Source organism: Thunnus maccoyii, chromosome 12 (assembly GCF_910596095.1).
Source record: "Thunnus maccoyii chromosome 12, fThuMac1.1, whole genome shotgun sequence".
In the NCBI taxonomy this organism is placed as follows: domain Eukaryota; kingdom Metazoa; phylum Chordata; class Actinopteri; order Scombriformes; family Scombridae; genus Thunnus; species Thunnus maccoyii.
In genome coordinates this window covers 20,444,016-20,463,248 of record NC_056544.1, presented here as the reverse complement: position 1 = coordinate 20,463,248, position 19,233 = coordinate 20,444,016, and the positions used below count along the sequence as shown (strand labels likewise).

Below are 19,233 nucleotides of genomic sequence, written 5' to 3'. Positions count from 1 at the left end.
CAGCCCCTCAGGTCAGATTATCCTCCTTGAGAGAGCGAGATGGAACGAGATAGGGCTGCAGGGTGGCATGTGTGCGTGTCTCTGTGTGTGCGTGTGTGTGTGCGCACTGTAGGAGGCCACGTCATTCTTTGTACATTTGTTGTGCTCATTTACCGCATAATTTCCCCATCAAATCTATGTTGCATTAATCATCCGGAATAACAAGAGAGTCATTTTCACCAATCCGAATCCGCATTCACAGTGAGTAATCAAACTAAAACTTTAAATGTACATATAACTTAAGTCAATGAATTCAGTGTATGTAATTGTTTTCTTTGGCTCCAGAGCAGCCATGTCTGCCTGCTGCATTGCTCTCCATATTATAAAGCTATTTCAGGGTTTCTAGTCGGCCTTGATGTTTTGGCTGAGTCGTTTCAAATGTCTAATTTGCATAACATCTGCTGCTCATAATGTCCTATGCATAACAAATGTTCGGCTGAGTTTAATATAAAGTTGTACAATGTTTTGCACATAATAACAGAATAAAAAAAGTTAGAAAATGGCAGAGGAAAATATGTATTAGGTTGAATTTAGTTTGCAAATTAGTAAAGAAAATGCATGCCTTTCATTTTGGATTGTATTAAAAAAGCAGCAAAGATTCTCTTCTGTTCTCTCAAGGAGCTTTTGGGACCTGAAGTTATATGAATATATTTGAATTTTTAAAAAAAAGGACATTTCATTCATGTTGAAAAACTTCCAAAGCCTTTTTCTCAAATATGCAGATTCCCTGCTCTCATGCGTCCCCGAAATCTTAAATCCTCTCTGGAAACTGACCTGTGATGACACTAGGGAAGGGACTGCTCACAGCCACCGAGGTGAAGGAGGTGGACGCCCCGCCGAAGGGCGTCATGACTGAGGACGCTCCGCCAAAAGGCGTGAGGGCGCTGGCGTGGCTGTTGTAGCTGTTGTTGTGTGTCTTCATTGCTGGCGAATGACCCATCAGGGTGGGGTCGGGCCCGTAGTGGCCCAGGTGGGCGTTGACCGGCGTGGCATTTGAGTTATCGGGTCGGTACTTCAGCGCCGGGCTCTTGTCTTCTTTACTCCTGACGCAACCCATTGTCAAGCCTGCAGGGGATGACAAGGCAGATTCACTTAACTGGCTGATTCATACATAAAACACAATGATACCTGAGATGCAAATAATATCTGACCTAAATACCTTTCAGAAGTGGTCAGATAAATGTTTCACCACATTAACGACAAAGTGCAAATCCAGTGTGGCTCCAATTTACATATAGGAACAACATTCAGATGGAAACTGCTGGATTAATCAAATCAGGAAATACATGCAAATTAAATGGGACGATTACAGTTGGAGCTGTGAAAATGTGCCAGATATATTTGTGAATTGGGAACAAGCCAAATGATGTCCTCATTGATGAGCACTGTTACAGAAACTGATGTCTGTTTTGTCAATCGATCATGGAAGCTGGGATTTATTTTTTTCCTGGAGATGAATCTTAATGATGAGATTTAAGAACAATCTGAATGTAAAATGCAGAAGATACATGTTCCCTCCCTGAAAAGGGAAAAGTCCTCAATTACCAAATTTAACTATAAACTTGAATAAATCAGCAACAGAATCTACCAGGCCTGACCTCTTGCTTTGTCATGGAGCTGAACTTATGTGGAGAGGAATAATTGTGATACTGCGCATACTACGCCTGGAGCTTTTTTTTTTGAGGGGGGGGGGGGGGGTTCTTAGCATAACCTTGCCGTCCAGAAAACAAAGACTGCAAGCCAACCGATGACCTCACATGACTTCACAATTCCCAACAAAAGCATTTCAAGCCAGCAGAGCTATAAACTAGATCCTGTTGCAGCCTGCGGCCATTTCAGCTCTCCCCTGTGATCACACTATCACTGACACAGATTTCAGAGAAGAGCCCTTAGGTGTGAAGAGTTGCTTAACCTATTGATATATGAGAGCTCGGTGGGTGTGGGTGTGGGTGTGGGTGTGTTTGCTGTATTTCGAGGACTATGACCAAATAACTTCACAGATCATAAAGATAGCGGAATCCTCCTCTGGACTATTTTTGGCTCGGTTAATGTTTGTCTTGGGTTATGTTTAAGATTTTGGAAAGGCGTCGGGATGTCCTCACTAGAAGAGTATCCGGTGGTAGATGTAATGCAGGTCAGTTTATGGGTGTGTTCTACAGAGCCTGCTGTGTTTAGTCATTTTTCTGCCACATTTGACTTCTTTGTCAAAGTATTATTGTGTGTTCTTTCCTTACGTGTGTTCAACAAGCTACCACTCCATAACTCTTAAGACTGATCCATTGTCAGTGACTCATATCCTGGCATTTGTAAAATGTTACAACATGGTTTCAAATATCTGGCAGTGACAGCTCACACACTGATACCTAGGGTTTCTTACATAGATGGAGGTTTTGTAGTAAGAAGACAGAAACTTTGAAAAATACAAACTTTACTTCATATTAAGCCTCAAGTTAGCTTCAGAAAACATTTTTGGTGTTTGATGCTGTGACACATCATCAGGCAGTGTAATGACATTTGAATGAGTGACACCTGAGTGGAGGTGTTACAGGTTTGTAAGTAGAGACACACCTTCCCACTCCCTTCAATGAGGAAGTGTGTCTGAACCTTTCACTGGTACTGTATTGATACACCTTTGGAGTGGTTTTTGTATATTTGGTGTGTTCTGACATTTTATAGATCAAACAACTAATTATTTAATGGAAAAATATTTGACAGAATAAAAGGTTCAATGTGTAAGAATTGGCCGTCTGACCCAACCCCAACCCTTCCCCTCAAACGCATCACCCCACCTCCATTATCACTCAGCATAAAGCTTACTGTTTCCAGTGACTCTGTGCTATGGCGTTGTCAAGATATGAAAAGGCAAAGGAGACATTAGAGACAGTGGTAAATTACAAAAGAGCTGCAGTGACCAGAAAGTGGTTGCACCACAGAGATGATTACAACATAACTCTAAATAAAAACTAAATAGTTACACACATGTCTCTAGGGTAGGTGTAAATCATGAAATGTTACAGAACTCACAAATGGTAAAACAACAGTTTTTCTGCCAAACAGCGTCATTTTTTCCATTAATTGCTGCAATTTTGCAACACAGTAATCCAGCAGAGACCTTATTTATTGATATGATATTTCAATATTGATCCAGCTTACTTCGATGTGCTACGATGCCAAATGGCCAGTTGACACATAGCTGGTGCTATAAGTGGTATTATGAAACAGACTGGACGGGGCCAGAGCTAGCTAGTTAGCATGCTAACTTCAGCAGATATCTCTGCAACACATTACATATAAGTCTGTGACATAACATCAAAAATCTTTTAAACCAAAATTCTGGCCATTGAACCTTTAATCGATAATGAAAATAATCGTTCGTTGCAGCCTTATAAGTTTGTGTCCTTAAAAACACAAGCAAAGGCTATAAAATGATTATTTTAACAACATACACAGATTTAATATTTTATATTAGAAACTGTAGCTCTACTAGTGCAGACCAATATTAGGTTTTTATTCCAGTCAATCTGTTATGAACACAGGTTTGAATTTCAGCTAATACTTAATCTGTGACCTTTCCACAAGTGGATTATAGTCATGCAGCATGGATTACGTTTGTCATTCCATCTAAAAATGAAACCAAAAAGGTAAGATGACAAATAAAAAAAAAGATCCTTACTATGCTACTATGCTACTATTACTATTGATTTGACAGCACTTTGTTTCTATAAAACTGGAACTCAGCAAAGAAAACAATTCATTTAGTCTCTACTCCCGAGTATGATCTTGGCTTGTGAAGGGCATCGCTACAACTGAACCTAATGAGAGAGAACAGTCAATGTATGGATCTATTTATTTGAGACGGATGGTGTATTGACTTCCTCCCATTAATAAACAGTATTGACTGAGCAGCCAATTCTGACGCAGCAGAAAAAGACAACAGGATGAATGATGGTGTCAGAAGGATGGATGGACATGAATTCTTACATAATGAAAACGGTGAACTTTAAAGAGGTGGAAGGACGGTTTTAGATGCAGATTGATGCTGCAGAGCCGTCATCATTTAAAAGAACGGACGCTTTTAGTTGACATGTTTTCACTCTTTGAGAAGTTTTAACTATTTCTACACACCAGAAACATCATGTGAGAGAAGCTGATGAAGGTGAGGTTATATTTCAAATACAAAATCAGACCAATAAATCAAAAATGTTAAGTTCAACTCATGTACACTGTCTAGCTAACTAACTAGTCCAGTCAAACAAATTAGAGCGTTTTCAGAAGCCAGACATCCTTCACAGAATTGTTTGCACAGAAAAGATAACCAACAACAGCTGGTGGCGACAGCATGCAATCTGTGTAAGCATGACAGCAAAGCTTGTCCTGACGGTTTGTTACGATTGGTTAACATGCAAAGCAACAGGAAACATGTCTGCAATTTTGAAGGAGAGAGAGAGAGAGAATCACTTTGGCAACGTAGCTGCTATAAAATGCCGATTATATAGTAAAATAAACTTTCTCTCGTTATCTTGATTACATGAAGTGTATCAGATGGGAAGAAAGCTAAGCCCTGTGTTTGTGAATGTGTCAGTGAAGCCTGAAACACACATCTGCAAATCTGAGGCTGTAAACAGGCACGGTTGTCATGCGCAGATGTTCGTACAGGTGTGTGGGAAAAAACACGGCACGTAAATGTAAAATTAAAGTCAGCGTAAGGAAGCGTCCCACGTAAAGCAGAATGTAACAAAGAATTAACCTGGAAACCACAGAAATCTGATATTTAAAATAGAAATAAACTGGAAAATCATTTAAATGGATCATCTTTTACTATTTGATTCTTTGTTTTCCTCCAAAGAAACCTTTTTTATTGTATTTCCACTTCAGTTAAGAGTAGATTTATGAGGTTTTTAAACATGCAAACAAAAATCAGATATGTAGCCTAAGTGTTTCCCTGGTGTGGTCTAGTATTTGCAAATAATATCTCATCTTTTAAATGATGCAAATTATGGTTGCAATATATAATACAATCACAGAAACGCCTATTTTTTAATATTCTCTCTACTAATTTGAACTTCCTGTTCACTATTTTAGTGAATAGTATTACAGCACTATTATATCATATCTCTATAGAGGCTAAACTAAACCCTAAAATAGTTTTGGTCCACACCACGTCATAATAAGAAGCAACTGACATCAGAGCGGAGGCCAACATAAACATGACTGTCACCTTTGACCTTGTCCTGTGTCACATGTCAACCTCTACACGGTTCCACAAGTCCAACACACTTATTGCGTGACACTGAACCTAATGCTACAGCAAACTAGTGGCTGACCTCAAAGACAACACGGTGAAGGAGTGTGTCTGTGTCGTCTAAAGAGGGTGTCAACGCTTCAAATCCTCTGCTGCGTCCTGGAAGCAAACACACTCCGAGCTGCGACTAATCCTGACAAAACCAGACGATGGGTGACTGATGTTGGTGTTTAAGTACACGGATCATGTTTCAGGACCTACTTTGATTTCCGCTGAGGCATCTGGAGCTCCAAAAGTTTATACTACTGCATAAAAACTGCCCTTTCCTTAATGACTGGCAACCTCTCTTATTTTCACCGTTATGCACCCAGATGATTCGCTCCTAAAATGGCCATGAATAGATCACAAGCCTGAGCGAGCCCACAGGGTTGGCGCATGATCTGGTGTGTCAAACTGGTTCAACGCCCACAAGTTTCAGTTGGGATCCTCTCTGGCACAAAAAAAACACAAGAGGTGGCCTGGAGCAGATGTAATGTGGGGATGTTACATTATATTGTGATTTATTAATAAATCAAAAAATGATGTCATTAATAAAAGATCATGAGACAGGAGAGTCTTCAGGGTTCATTTTTTTTCTTGCTGCTACAGATATCTAACAGCACATTCTTTTATGAAAATAAGACAGCATAGAGGAGATCGCTTAGGGGTTAACATTTCAACGCCGTCCATAGCTGATTTCACAGATTCTCAGGGTTATAGGAAAAGTTCTTTTTATTCGCTTGAAAGAGCAAAAAAAATGAATATAACAAATGTACTACCCAGCTTTTGAACCACCCAAGGAGAACTGTGCTCTCAGAGAGAAAGAAAAGCCCACATCTCCCTGTTTTGTTGCAAAAGAGAGGCTTTCACTTTCTTCTTTTGTCAGTCCCATCTACCTTTTGTTACAGACAAAGAGAAAGTACCTTGTGGTGCTCCCCCACAGAGCGGAGCACAGCACAGCAGACTCACTATACACATGCTAACACTGAGCCGCATAAATGCTAATAAGGGCACAAACTGTCCTTACAGAGTTGGAGCCAAATAGCCCCAACAATCAAACCAAGTACTTCCATTAAATACTAAAAAAAGATGTTTCTACAGACAGGATTTGTTATGGTGGTTTACAGCTCTATTTGTTCTATTTATCTGTTAAGCTATTAATCATTTTCATCCAGATACTTAAGTCCTAAACTGACATGAAACACTGAGAAATATGTATGAGAATATTCTTGGCAAAGAATATGACCACCACCAGTGTTTTTTTTTCCCTTGTGTGACAAATTTACCAAAACTAATGACGGCTCAAATCGACTTTACGGCAAATCAAATTACAGGCAGATTATTGTATCCTTTATCAGATGGTTTCCTGAATGAGATTGTTATATACAACAACGAGATTAGCAGGAAGAAGTGTGCTATTCTTTTGATGGCTCCGAGGGAACAGAGAGATACTGCCTCCCACTCGTACAGAGATGTGGGTCATGACTTCAAATACACTTTGTAAATTGCTTGTTAACTAACTGGATCTTAAAAACCATGGAGGTTAGCTAATCCGTTTGAGATGTTTTATAAATTTACAAAAAGCAAAAATTATACTCAAACTCCCTTCTAATCTAAGAAAATGATGTACAAGTTTGGAAGTGAACAGAATGGAAGTAAATTCACAAAAAAATACTTCTAACTTTACTGCCAGGCGTACTGTGCAAGAGCACACAAAAAGACACTGGTATGTATTCAAACAAACGGCGGAGTCGGAGCCCATCCAAGGACATGTGACATGTGAGGCTGTGTGCCAGACTGCCAGTGATGCCGTGTCAGATTAAGGAGACACAGGCTGCTGCTTCCCACAGGGCCGAATGAAACAATGCTGCAGAGCGGCAGGAGGGAAGCTTTTGCTGTAGCTGCCATTCAGGAGCAAAAAAAAAAATCCCAACGCTGCGTGTTATCAGGCTGAACTGTTAGCTCTTTACTGAGGTAAACTTTTATCAAAGACGGTAAGAGCCGACTCACAACTAGTACTGGAGTCGGTTTTATTTATTCGACTCATGTCAAAGTGTCTCAAATTGCTCCACGGGCCTAAATTGTGCCAAAAAAATGAGTTGGAAATGTTAAGAGAGTATTGTTAAGAGTGATAAGTTCGTACATGTAAGGAAAACAAACTGTAAACAGTATCTGATGAACCAATCTTCAAGTTCTATGTCAGAGCATCTCAAAATCCAGTATGTCATAACAAAGGGCTTTGTGTTATGATCTGAGGTTATTTTTAAATGACAAAAAAATTAACAAGTATCCACTCGCGTGTAGCTCTGATAGGGAAGTTTCATATGAATGGGATATCTTCCGCTGCTGTGAAGTTTGTGTGATGCACTCAGATAAACTGAGCGTGACGCAGCTCTTTACTTTCATTGTGACAAACAAATCAGATAAGATGCGACGGCGGGGAGAGATGTGGGAACGCCTTCCGACCCCTGAGCGACTGCCTTGCGTAACCTTTTCAGTCACTTGAGATGAACCTGTTTCACACACTGAACTTTAACAGGGTTCATGTTTAGTAACTACATGAATTGAGGGCATATTGCTTTGACTGATAAGCAAATAGCGGTACTTCGAAGTGTGTTTATAGCATTATCTAAAATCAATCCAAGAGCCGACAAATGGCACTGAATATAAACATGCAATGATTAGCCGATTAATCAAGCAACAGAAAATTAACCTGCAAGTGTTTTTCATCATTTATCAAGAAAAGATGCTAATCATTCTCTGCTTCCAGTTCTCAGTTGTGAGGATTTGCTGTTTTTCTCTGTGTTGCGTGACAGTAAACTAAACACCTTCGGGTTTTGGGCTATTGGTCGGTAAAAACAAGCAATCTGAAGACGTCAACCTTGGGCTTTATGAAACTGTGACAGTGATGGTTAACACTCTTAAACACTTGCTTAGTCATGAAAATAATCATCAGATTACTTGATAACAACAATAAACCGTTATTGATGGCCCTGAACAAATGCTTTCTCTGATTTGTAATCTTTGTTTACTCTTCGATCAGATAGTTCCAGACTGAAACGCAGATTTTGACTTTCATTCATTTAACCAAGGTTCTTGTACCGTTCTTGTGTTTAGACGTTTAATATCTGAGAACTTTCAAACAATCCAAAAGCAAAAGTTGTTCAATCCTCATATTAGAGAGGCTGAGACCAGTGAATATGTGGCATTTTAGCTTTGGATAAATTATTACACGATGCATTGATCACTGTGTGTGTTGTTCACTTATTTTCCATTGATCAATTCAAAACACTACAAGAAAGGCCACCAGGTTGTTATTGAAGCTCCTACACTAGAGAGAGACTTTTAGACGTGGCTCTGGGCGAACAGCAGCACCCAAAGTCTGCAACCAAGCCGCTGGTTGCTATAAAAGATAACTCCAGCGCACGCATACTCCTGAAAGCTAAGTTGACAGACCTCCTCCGTAAACACTGACCGCAATCACAGAGAGATGAGAAGGTACCAGGGGCTGTAAACCATTACTGAAGCGTAACTCGGCAATTGCCCTGGCACACTCACTGAGGCGCGGTACGGTCTTATCTTCAGGGCAGCCTGCCATCTCTGCCAATCACTGAGAGTGGAAGAGGGACCGGGGGGCCGGCGGGGGAAGAGAGAGAGAGAGAGAGAGAGAGAAAGAGAGAGAGAGAGAGAGGGACTTCCTTCCGAATCCATTCATGCCATTGAGGCCACCTGCTGTGCCTGTCAAAGGCTAGAGTGAGGCTGGGAGAGAGAAAGAGCCATCTTCCAGCTATATAAAAAAAAAAAAAAAAAGAGCTCTTCTTGTTCTCTGTTCCCAAACTGATGAAGGACACTACATCGCTCAGTGAGAAGCTGAAATCTGAACATTTTCTTTTTGGCCTCACAAATCTAAACTTTTCGTTCAGGTTTGCAGACGTGTGAGCGTGCTGTATTACGGCTTTGACCTCGCCACTGTGGGCTGAAATTACTGGGAAGCTCATAATCTTTAATCAGGTAGCTGTAATGATACTGTAGAGTCTGATTCGTGCCATGAGGACACTCAAGGATCCCTCATGCCTCCCCTTAAACTCAAGCCCCTGAAACTCAGCCAACACCACCTGTTAGTGCTCCTCACTCCTCTGCCAACAGCCTTCTCCATTCCAGCTGTGTGTGTGTGTGTGTGTGTGTGTCCATCTGTGTGTGAGTGTGTGTGTGTGAAGGAGACATGACTGTCCAGCCAACTGGGGCTGTACTAACAGAGGGATTACCATGGAGGAGGATTACTTACTGTGGCACTGGAGTGTACAAGCACACCAACAGACACATGCACAGTCATGGACAGTGAATATATGGACACACACACACAACACAACAGCAGCATTCCTGTACTTTATCCCTCATCTTACACACAAATTTTCTGTAGTGGTCAAATGAGGGAAGTACACCAGCACCACCTCCATAAGATCATGCAAGAAGAAAGTTGGAAATTACTGCATAAGGCTTAAATTATAGGGTTTTAGTGTCATTTTGGAAACTCTGTTGTAATGCAGTATGTCCTGCACTGAAGGCCTATTACAGCTGAGGCCTGTAGCAGCTGACTGTGTGAAAGAGAGACTGAGGTTGGGTGAGGCAGAAAGAAAAGAGTAGGTGGTTAAACTTTGTTGTGTGAAAGAAATCCACACTCAAATGTAAAATGAAGCTACAAAAAAGTGACTTTGTTTGAAGGTTTTTTGTTGTTGTTCTTGTAGCTAAAATAGTGCAAGTTAAACTATGTAACCTTGTTCCAGGACGGTTTGGGAGTCTTTTTCTCAGTTTCTTCCATCGATTAACACAAGCAAAGACTCTCAAAGCTCGAGTCCTGGTTCAGACTTTTATTACAATGTAACACAGCGAGGAAACTCTCATGATCCTCTTTCCCAACTTTCTGTGTCACACAGCACTACAAGGCCCTGCTCGCTCCTCTTCCAAAGGCAAAACGTGACTTTTTCAGGAGAGGATTTCTTACCTTAAAAGCGACCTTTGCAGTGTTGTAGTTCGGCTACATGCGTCCTGTGATCTTTTTTTTTCCACCCCACGTTTTTTTTTTTCTTTTTTCACGTCGACAATCCAAAGTGGAAACAGCCGACACAAGCAGTCTCTCTAACGTGGAATCTCAGTCTTCCGTCTGTCCCATACCGATTAACTACTTCACCAGCCCAAAGTCCTCCGCTGGGATCCCTGATAGTCCTTTAAAACGAGCATACGCCGCCGGCTGACAAAGACCGCTTAATATGGCGGAGTGAAAGCGCCGCAAAACAGTTAAAATATCCAGAAATCACCGGCCGCTGATAGGTCAGGCTTGCCCTGAAAGACACACAACAATAGCCGGACTAGTACCGAGGAGCCGACGAGGCCAAAGAAGGAATCATGGGGCATTCGTGTACTCAGATTAGACTCGTAAATTCGACTTCCTATTTTTCTTTTTTCTTTTTTCTTTTTTTGTTTTGTTTTATTGGTCTAAAAACACAATTTAAGTAGGTCCCAATCTTTCCCTTTTTGACTTGTCAGTCCTTGTTTGAGTGGTTTAAGAAACGCCTAAAAGTAGGCCCCTACTTCACAAATAAGATAATTTTGAGTCATTTTTAAGACAGATAAAGGCTTCTCAAATGTGAACATTTGTTGGTTTCTTTAGTCCTCTATGATGGTAAAATATGAATATCTTTGGGTTGTGGACTGTTAGTTGGGATAAAACAAGACAATTTAAGATGCATCTTGGGTTTTGGGAAACGGTGATTGACATTTTTCACCATTCTCTGACATTATATAGACCAAACAACTAATTGGTCAATTGAGAATATAATCAATAGATTAAAATAAATGAAACAATATTAAAATAATTGTTAGCAGCCTTACATATCTTGCTTCCTGGAAAAACACTGAAACGTGTAGTCAGGCCTATATGACCAGATATAATAATCTGCCTCTTGTGGTTGTTGCTCACTTGTATAAATTCATCTATACTTTGTAATGCAGCAGCAGAGTGAAAAAACAAAACAAAACAAACAAACAAAAAAACCTCCCTTCACCTTTTCATGTATGGTTTTATGCAGTTTGCATTAGTCTAAATTACTTCAGGAAACCTCGCAATTAACACTGTGAGAACTGTGGTGTCCAAGACAACAACTTTTCTTTCTCTTTTTTCCCCTGCCATTGCTTCATAAATCTAGGTTCATACCGGGAATTTGCATTTTTTTTCCGACAGCACCTGAACGTTGCATCATCTGCTATTGAATGGTTTTCCCGTGCGCCCAATATGGCCGACATCAATGTCTGAGGACAAAATCCTCCATCTGGCTCCGTACCAAATGCATAAACGTGTGCTCTTTTATAAATCAATCCAAGAGTATAAAAACACCGTATGAATATACTTGAGCGTTTCTTTAATGTGCGGTTTAACCTTTGAACCTTACACACAATGTGCGGACATCTGGCGCCCTCTATTGTAAAAGATTGAATGGGTTTTTACGGCACATAAAGTAGCCTGTGGTTATATTTATTGATTCTTTTATTAACATTAAGTCAGCTGTGGCCCTTCACGTGCTCCAATAGTAATTCATTGCACAAACTGGCTTCATCATTACTCACTTAATTTTAATGCTTAAAGATGCTTTTCTTAAATTCTGCGCACATGCAGCATTCATACCTCAGTGTTATGTAGTGTGTGTGTGTGTGTGTGTGTGTGTGTGTGTGTGTGTGTGTGTGTGTGTGTGTGTGTGTGTGTCTTGTTGTTTTCATTAGCTGCCGGATGGGCCAAAGATAGTTTTCCCCTTTTGTGGACAATAAAGTTTTGTTCAGTTCTACTTTATTGAGTCAGTCAACTGTACAGACTGTAAAAACGCTCTGCAGTTAACACATTGTGTATAAAAGCCTTTTTAACTCCCTATGACATCAATGCCATAGCATTTCAAAAGGCAAACGAGTAAGCCTGTATATATATTTCTGGTGTTTTTAAGATAAAAAGCTATAGAATGGGGTGGGGGAGGTAGTGTCAAGGTCGTACCTTACCGATTTTACATCAGAGAAAATGATGACGACAAGTATTGACACTGCAAGTACAACATGTACTGCTGTATATGAGACCTCATGCTGAGATTTCTTTTGAAGTGATTCAGAAGTGATTTGCTGACCCCTAGTGACTCTCAACGCACTGCATGCTGCCACAAGTTTCCTCTGAGGGACGTCGCCTGAAAACACACACACACACACACACACACACACACACACACACACACACACACACACACACACACACACACACACACAGAGAGAGAGAGAGAGAGAGAGAGAGAGAGAGAGAGAGAGAGAGAGAGAGAGAGAAATGATTACTCATTTTTTCAAAGGCACTTTTTTAAATCCAATACTTGCTTTTTTCCAGAGCTTTCCACCATATGTCGTGATCTCTCTCAGCAAATTGAACTTGTGTCAAGTCTAGTTTATTTATAGAGCACCTTTAAAAACAACTGGCGTTCCCCAAAGAGCTGTACAAATTACAAGGCACGACAGGGCAAAAGGCACAAATAGAAGACAACAATGAAAGGCAAAAATAAAATACAAGGCAATATCAAAGTATACGCACATATGTAAAACATAAAACAGAATAAAAATTGTAAGATACATTTATAAATAAATAAAAGATTATTTAAAAAAGTACTTCAATCATTAAGAGCACCCAAAGGCCATTGAAAACATGTACGTCTTGAGTTTTACCTTAAAAGTATCAATGAGTGGGAGCACTCGACTGAAAGGGGAAGACTACTCCAGAGTTTTGAGGCAGCTACTGCAAAGGCATGATCTTCTTTACCTGCTAGCTTTGATCATGGAAAAAAGCAATTGATTTGAGCATCAAAGCATGAACTTCTATTTTCAAATAAAACTGTTACATTGAAGTTATTAAAGCTTTGGAGTTAACAGTTTTCACAATCCCACATTAAAAAAAAAAAGTCTACTGCTGCTGCAATTGAAAGTTTTGGTTATATAATGTTTGTACTCCAGACTGTTTGGAGGAAATGGCAGGTAGAGGAGGTCTGCTGTAGCTTATATCAGTGGCTCAGAGCATAGAGACCTCACCAACAGGTCACAAGATAAATCTGAGGGGTCATAAGATGATTAATGGGACAATTTTTGCCACCCAAATTCAGCTATGTAGTTTTTTTGCCTGACTTTTCTCTCATTTGAGTGAAATACAGATAGTTTTACATCTTCCTGTCAACTTAAGAATTATTCAAATAACTCAATCTGAGAAGCTTAAAGGGGGAAATTGCATTTTGGTGAAATTGTTGACATATGCAACATGTGACAAGGTGTCAAGTACAGATGCTTCATTTTTTTTTTCAATTAACACTGGGATTGTTCAATTTTTTTCCACAATTGATATCAGGATAATGAAAAAGATACTTCTAGCATCCTCACACACATCCTACACATAATGGCTTTAAGTTCAGTTAATTATAAAGAAATATGTGTGAGGATAAGAGGAAAGCTGCGAAAACATAACAGCTTATTTGCTTCATGACGACCAAGATGTAAGTTTGCTCATCTTTTTTCCTTGTACCTCTGGTGATGAAAGAAGCTCTGCGGATCTTTGCACGTTTCTCTTTTTTTCCTCATGATGGCGCCGTTTCCTCAGACTTCTGAGCTCCGTCTATACCTGCTGCAACAGGGCCTCGTATTAGTGATCTGTTCCAGCTAAAACATATGGGGTTTAAGTTGCGCTCCTCTTGGGAATCACGCCCCACGAAGTAGAAGTTGTGGATAGGCCCCCTTTAGCAGTGACTGGCTCTGTTCGTCACGTTGCGTCAGAGTAAACAAAACGCTGACGTGAATCTCTCCTCCTCTGGAAAAGTCTTCAATAGGTCGGTGAGCTATAGGTCTGATTCAGTGCTACAGTGATGAATCAAAAAGGAGCGCTGATGATAATTAGGCCCCACACAGGCCTGAGAAATTAATCAGACTTCCAAACGAAATAATAACTGTAATGAATTGTAATTGTATAGTTGTTCTGGATGAATGTGCTGGTATTTACATGTTGATGTGTGCTTGTAGAATTGTCTGTATACTTGTTAGTGTGATAGAGACTATGAAATGGTGTTGCATGTAAATGAATGTTTGGTGATTGTTCTGTGTACCTTTCCAGATGGAAATTAGCTAATAGCAAAAAATCTGGCATAAATCATCTCTTCTCGTTTTGAGATTGTTTTTTTTTTTGTGCCTGGTTCTTGTTTAATAAAGAAGTAATAATATAATAATAATAATTTTAAAAAAAGATGTAGAACTTGCATCCGTTTGATATCCGACACACTCTAGTGTGATCCGTCTATTTTATGTCATGAATATTAATGCCAAGTGTGCACTTCTCCAATTTTATTAGCAAATAATAAGTCATCGATTACAGAGAAGCAGCAGATAAGTTCGACATATTGCCGAAAAAGTGCAAAGTGAGGCTTCATCAGCCCAGTATGGGTGGAAGGAATTAGGCCCAACTGCTTCTTGGTTAATTTCCAAATATATAACAGTAAACCTATGAGGCCTTTTCTCTGTTTTCTTTCTTTTTTTCGTTTTAACACATCAATCAGCGCATTACAATGATACAGATAATTTGAGAACAATGTTGGGAAAATGGGCGAAACGTTTCTAAAGCCACGTAGGCTGATGGCTCTCTGAACCGGCATCCTGCGTCAACAACCCCCCCCCCCCCCCCCCCCCCCCCCCCCCCCCCCCCCCACCACCGCCACCCCCACCTCCCTACCTCACCCCCCCCCCCCTCCTCCCCCAATCCTCTCCTCGATATCCAATGAGCAATTATTGGAAATGATTAGAGAAGTGACTGTAATGTCAGAAAGCGGCAATTTGAGAGGATTCATTTCAGCACCGGACAGCTCCTGACTCCCCAGAGGCCTCGAACTTGGTCAGCGGAAGCCCGATCCCCACCCTCCATCAAAACCGTGCAGTCACATGAAACCGCAACCACCAGCAAAGATGATCATTTCCCAGCTCAGACATAATCATAAAAGCCTAATTGGACTTATTGATGACGCGTGGGAAAAACAAAAAAAAAAAAAAGAAAGAAAAAAGCTGTCGCGGTCGCGTTGTGGGAGTAATTGATTTGAATGGGTCGTCACATCGTCCTTTGCAAAGTTCATGAATTCATGTATGCATTCACTAACATTTCTGGGGTTTTTTTTAAGAAGAAAGTTTGGAAGTAAACTTCCATCTTAGGAGGGAGGTGGGGGGGTGAGTCTGACGGATGCATCGATGAAGAAGGAACTGTACTATTATATTCCGGGAGGAAGACTTGATGACGTCTATAGCATCCTTAATGTGACTTATTGGAGGGAGGAGGAGGGGGGGCAAGGCTTACGATACATGGATAAAAATCCAAGGCAATCACAGCACAGGACAAAAGTTTAGAGCAACGATATGTAGACGAACATACAGCGCACTTTCCCACCGAGTTTTTGTTTGCCTGCGCGACTGGTTGAGTCCTATTAATTGTGTATAAAAGTGAGATAGGCTGTACTGAGGGGAACATAAGGAGACGACGGAGGCGCTTCAGCCAGGAAAGAAGTGCCGTGAGAAAGATACCGTCTCTCTCTCTCACACACACACACCACGACAGCCGCACCCGGATCACATCCTACAGCACAGCGCTCTCCCTGCCTCCCTGCTATAGGTATGTGCTTTAGCTGCGGATTCTCTTAAAACTCGGAGAAATTCAATGCTGGAGAGCAAGATAAAGTAATGGAAATGATTCTTTTTCTTTTTCTTTCTCTGCACTGCATGGAGATCTGCTGTTTTTTTTTTAATTACTTTGGCGCTGCATGGATCTGGTGTCAATGCCACTCTTAAACTTTTAAGAAATGGGATGAATCAAACAGGCAGAAATCGTTTTTGTTTGAGCAAACGGACGCTGTGTTCATCCAGTTAATTTAAACAGGTTTATTATTCGATCCAGCTTTTGTTTTTTAGTTTGTAGTAACAGAGAAGTAGCGCAGACTGATAGAACAAAGAAAGCGAGCATGTTGTTTCTATAGGAGCGACTAACCTGTTTCATGTTATTGTCTGTTTTTTCATTTTCTAACAGCATGGCCAGTTCGAGTAAAGCGACTTTAATCTTGCTCATCTACGGAATCTTAATGCACTACAGCGTCTTCTGCACACCTATCGGACTAAGTTACCCTAAGATTAGGTAGGTGTATGTGCTTATGCATCTTTACAACCTGATTATGATTGTATTTTTTTTTAATTAATCCATGTTAAATGCTTCTGAACATCTACTTCTTTAATGATGGTGCAGCTTTGTGATCAATGATTAAGTGTTATTTAAGAATTTGGATTTGTGCAATCAAATAAGTGTGTGTAATTACGCACAACCTGTGCGCACAGTTTGAATCACGGAATCAAGAGGAATAACGAAAGGAAAACCAGTCATTTTAACATCTACACATGCAAGTCTTGGGTGGAAAATGGTAATGGAAATTGCGTAAAGGTATCTGTCCGGTGGGACGGTTCACAGAACTCCCCTTATTAAAAATGAGAGTGCAGTCAATGCAGTGGATAGCCCTTGGGATGACGGTGGACTGGCGTCACCAAGGAGAGGCGAGGCAAAACGAATAGGAAAGCTCTGTCCATTTAAGATTTATTCTTTTTTTTTTTTTTGTCCTGTGAAAAGTATCCATAATTTGGGCGTGGTTGTTATTGATTCTATTTTTTTCCACAACTAATTGCAGCATTCTTTGAATACATTTATTGGCTGCACGCCTACACTAAATGTGATCATTTTCACACCCATTGTTTCGATTTTTAAATAATTAATGAGGCTGTAGCCAGTGTTAAGAGCAGCAGCACCAAGTTGGAATTAAAAATAGATTTTCCCGATGAAAAAAAAAAGAATTTAAAGAAAGAAAAAAAATACATCTGTATATATTTTTACACATTTTAAGTTTGTATTTTCCAGAATTGAAATAATTCGTTTTCTGGTTTTATTTTAAAAACACCCCCAGATATTGGATGATATTTCGTTTTCTTCCTTTTTATCTTGAACGCATTTAACCTCCCACTGATTTTTGGAAGCAGATTCAGACATTTTGGCATTCTTTCACTCCACGCGTCCCACTTGTGTACAGATCAGATTTGGTGATGAATGCTCTCTTCCCTTTTTTTTTTTTTTTTTTTTTTTTTTGCAGACTTGAAAACGACGCCTTCGACGAGGATGGGAATTCATTATCCGACATGGGTTTTGATAGCGACCAAATTGCTATAAGAAGCCCTCCATCCTTAAACGACGACGCGTACACTCTCTACTACCCACCAGAGAAAAGGTAAATGCGTTTTAATGTCACACAGCTGAAGCCTTGACGTGGATTCCATTTTTTTAATGACTTGTTTGCTGTTTTGCGATAATGTTTGCTTGCTTTGTTTTTTTCCCAGAGTTTCTCATGTTATTTGTTCAGTGTTATTTTCATACGGAGTAGCCTAAAATGTTGATTGAAATACTGTTATAATAACGGCAGATACGGGAGGATAGCCTGTGTGATATTGGACCTGCGGGTGGGTGGGGACATTTTAGGCTACTTTTGATCATTTTGTCTGCGCTTTTTTGTTTTTAGTCACTGATGATCTATGTGTTTTTTGGCGTTTTATCATCTCAGACCAGAAAGGCATGCTGAGGAAGAATTAGATAGAGCCTTGAGGGAGATCCTGGGTCAGTTAACAGCGAGACATTATCTGCATTCTCTGATGACAATTCGTGCAGGGTAAGGGCATTTCTTATAAGCGTTTACCTGCAGTCATCTTTTTTCTTTTCTGTTTCTCCCGCTGCCCAAGTTCAGGCTGCTGCATCACTGTCTGTCTCATTTCATTTTTTTTATCTCTCTGTAGAAATAAAGTCTAGACATTTTCATTGCATCTTTTCGTTTCTCTTGTTGTCACTGTGGCGTGCTGCGTTCATGAATACTTAACAACGAGGGTCAGTTTTTTTTTCTGTGACTGTAAAACACACTGCGATGTATTTGTGATCAATCCATAAATTGATTTTTTTTTGTTTGCACCAGCACAATTGAAAAAATCATGCGTCAGAATATGGAATGAACTGCAAATGAATAATTTATACGTTTTCTAAAACGCTTAAATCACTGTTTTTCTTACACTGGCTTGCTTTAAAAAAAAAAAAGAAAGAAAGACAAGGAAAAGATAAAATACTCCTAAAATACATTATTAATGATTGCAGGCAACTTTGAATCATGGCAAGATCAAGAGACTGTCAAAGCTAAGATGTCAAATCAGAAAAAAAGCGTTAATGTGTTTGGAAGCAGAAGGCTGCAGCTTAAACTAATATGTTTTTTTTTTCCTCTCTCTCTTTTTTTTTTTCTCCCAGTGATGACAACAGCATGGAGGAGGACTCAGAGCCTTTATCCAAACGACATTCAGATGGGATCTTCACCGACAGCTACAGTCGCTATAGAAAGCAGATGGCCGTGCAGAAATACCTGGCAGCGGTTCTGGGAAGAAGGTACAGACAGAGAGTTAGGAACAAAGGACGCCGACTTGCCTATTTGTAGCGTTGTTAAAGCGCACAAACTGCCCTCCTGTGTATATACATCCAGTCGTTAAAGTCATTCAGATATATCTGCCCAACCAGTGGATTGCGCCTGTGTTCTTTCAACATGTATTTATGTATGAAGTAAAGCCATTAAAATGAATATTTTAATAATAATATCGTTTTTTTTTCTTTTTGTACAAAAGCACTTGATACCGCACAGTTATACTTTGTGGACCAATATTTTATTTTCATGTTAAGATGTTGAAAACAAAACAAAATGACAAAAAAAAAATAGAAAAAAAAAGATAATTGTGCACCTTCAACGTTATGCGCTTGAAAT

At 40.0% G+C, this 19,233-nt stretch overlaps 2 protein-coding genes across 3 annotated transcripts in view; one reads left to right on the top strand and one right to left on the bottom strand.

Annotated features, from left to right (window-relative positions):
* yes1 (YES proto-oncogene 1, Src family tyrosine kinase) overlaps positions 1 to 12,540 on the bottom strand; it is a 28,904-nt gene extending 16,364 nt beyond the window's left edge. The window contains exons 1-2 of one of the 2 annotated variants that reach the window (XM_042427642.1): positions 12,484 to 12,540; positions 814 to 1,104 (exon numbers count right to left, since the gene is read on the bottom strand). In XM_042427642.1, the coding sequence (XP_042283576.1) occupies positions 814 to 1,096 (283 nt within the window). In that variant the 5' untranslated portion in view covers positions 1,097 to 1,104; positions 12,484 to 12,540. Of the gene's footprint in view, positions 1 to 813; positions 1,105 to 10,322; positions 10,710 to 12,483 lie in introns of those variants that run through there. The other variant, XM_042427641.1, reaches the window with a different exon arrangement.
* Positions 12,541 to 15,515: 2,975 nt separating this feature from the next.
* On the top strand, positions 15,516 to 19,006 carry adcyap1b (adenylate cyclase activating polypeptide 1b). Its single transcript, XM_042427643.1, has 5 exons — positions 15,516 to 16,025; positions 16,437 to 16,541; positions 17,539 to 17,673; positions 18,004 to 18,108; positions 18,729 to 19,006. Exons 2-5 carry the CDS (start codon positions 16,438 to 16,440, stop codon positions 18,910 to 18,912), a joined length of 528 nt encoding a protein of 175 aa, XP_042283577.1. The 5' UTR covers positions 15,516 to 16,025; position 16,437; the 3' UTR covers positions 18,913 to 19,006.
* The last annotated feature ends 227 nt before the right edge of the window (positions 19,007 to 19,233 follow it).

What these genes read in the sequence shown, in the direction of transcription:
- adcyap1b (XM_042427643.1), top strand. Translation starts at nt 16,438, where the DNA reads ATGGCCAGTTCGAGTAAAGCGACTTTAATCTTGCTCATCTACGGAATC. An exon ending in CTAAGTTACCCTAAGATTAG is followed by an intron (nt 16,542 to 17,538) that starts GTAGGTGTATGT and finishes TTTTTTTTGCAG; the next exon opens with ACTTGAAAACGACGCCTTCG. An exon ending in CTGATGACAATTCGTGCAGG is followed by an intron (nt 18,109 to 18,728) that starts GTAAGGGCATTT and finishes TTTTTCTCCCAG; the next exon opens with TGATGACAACAGCATGGAGG.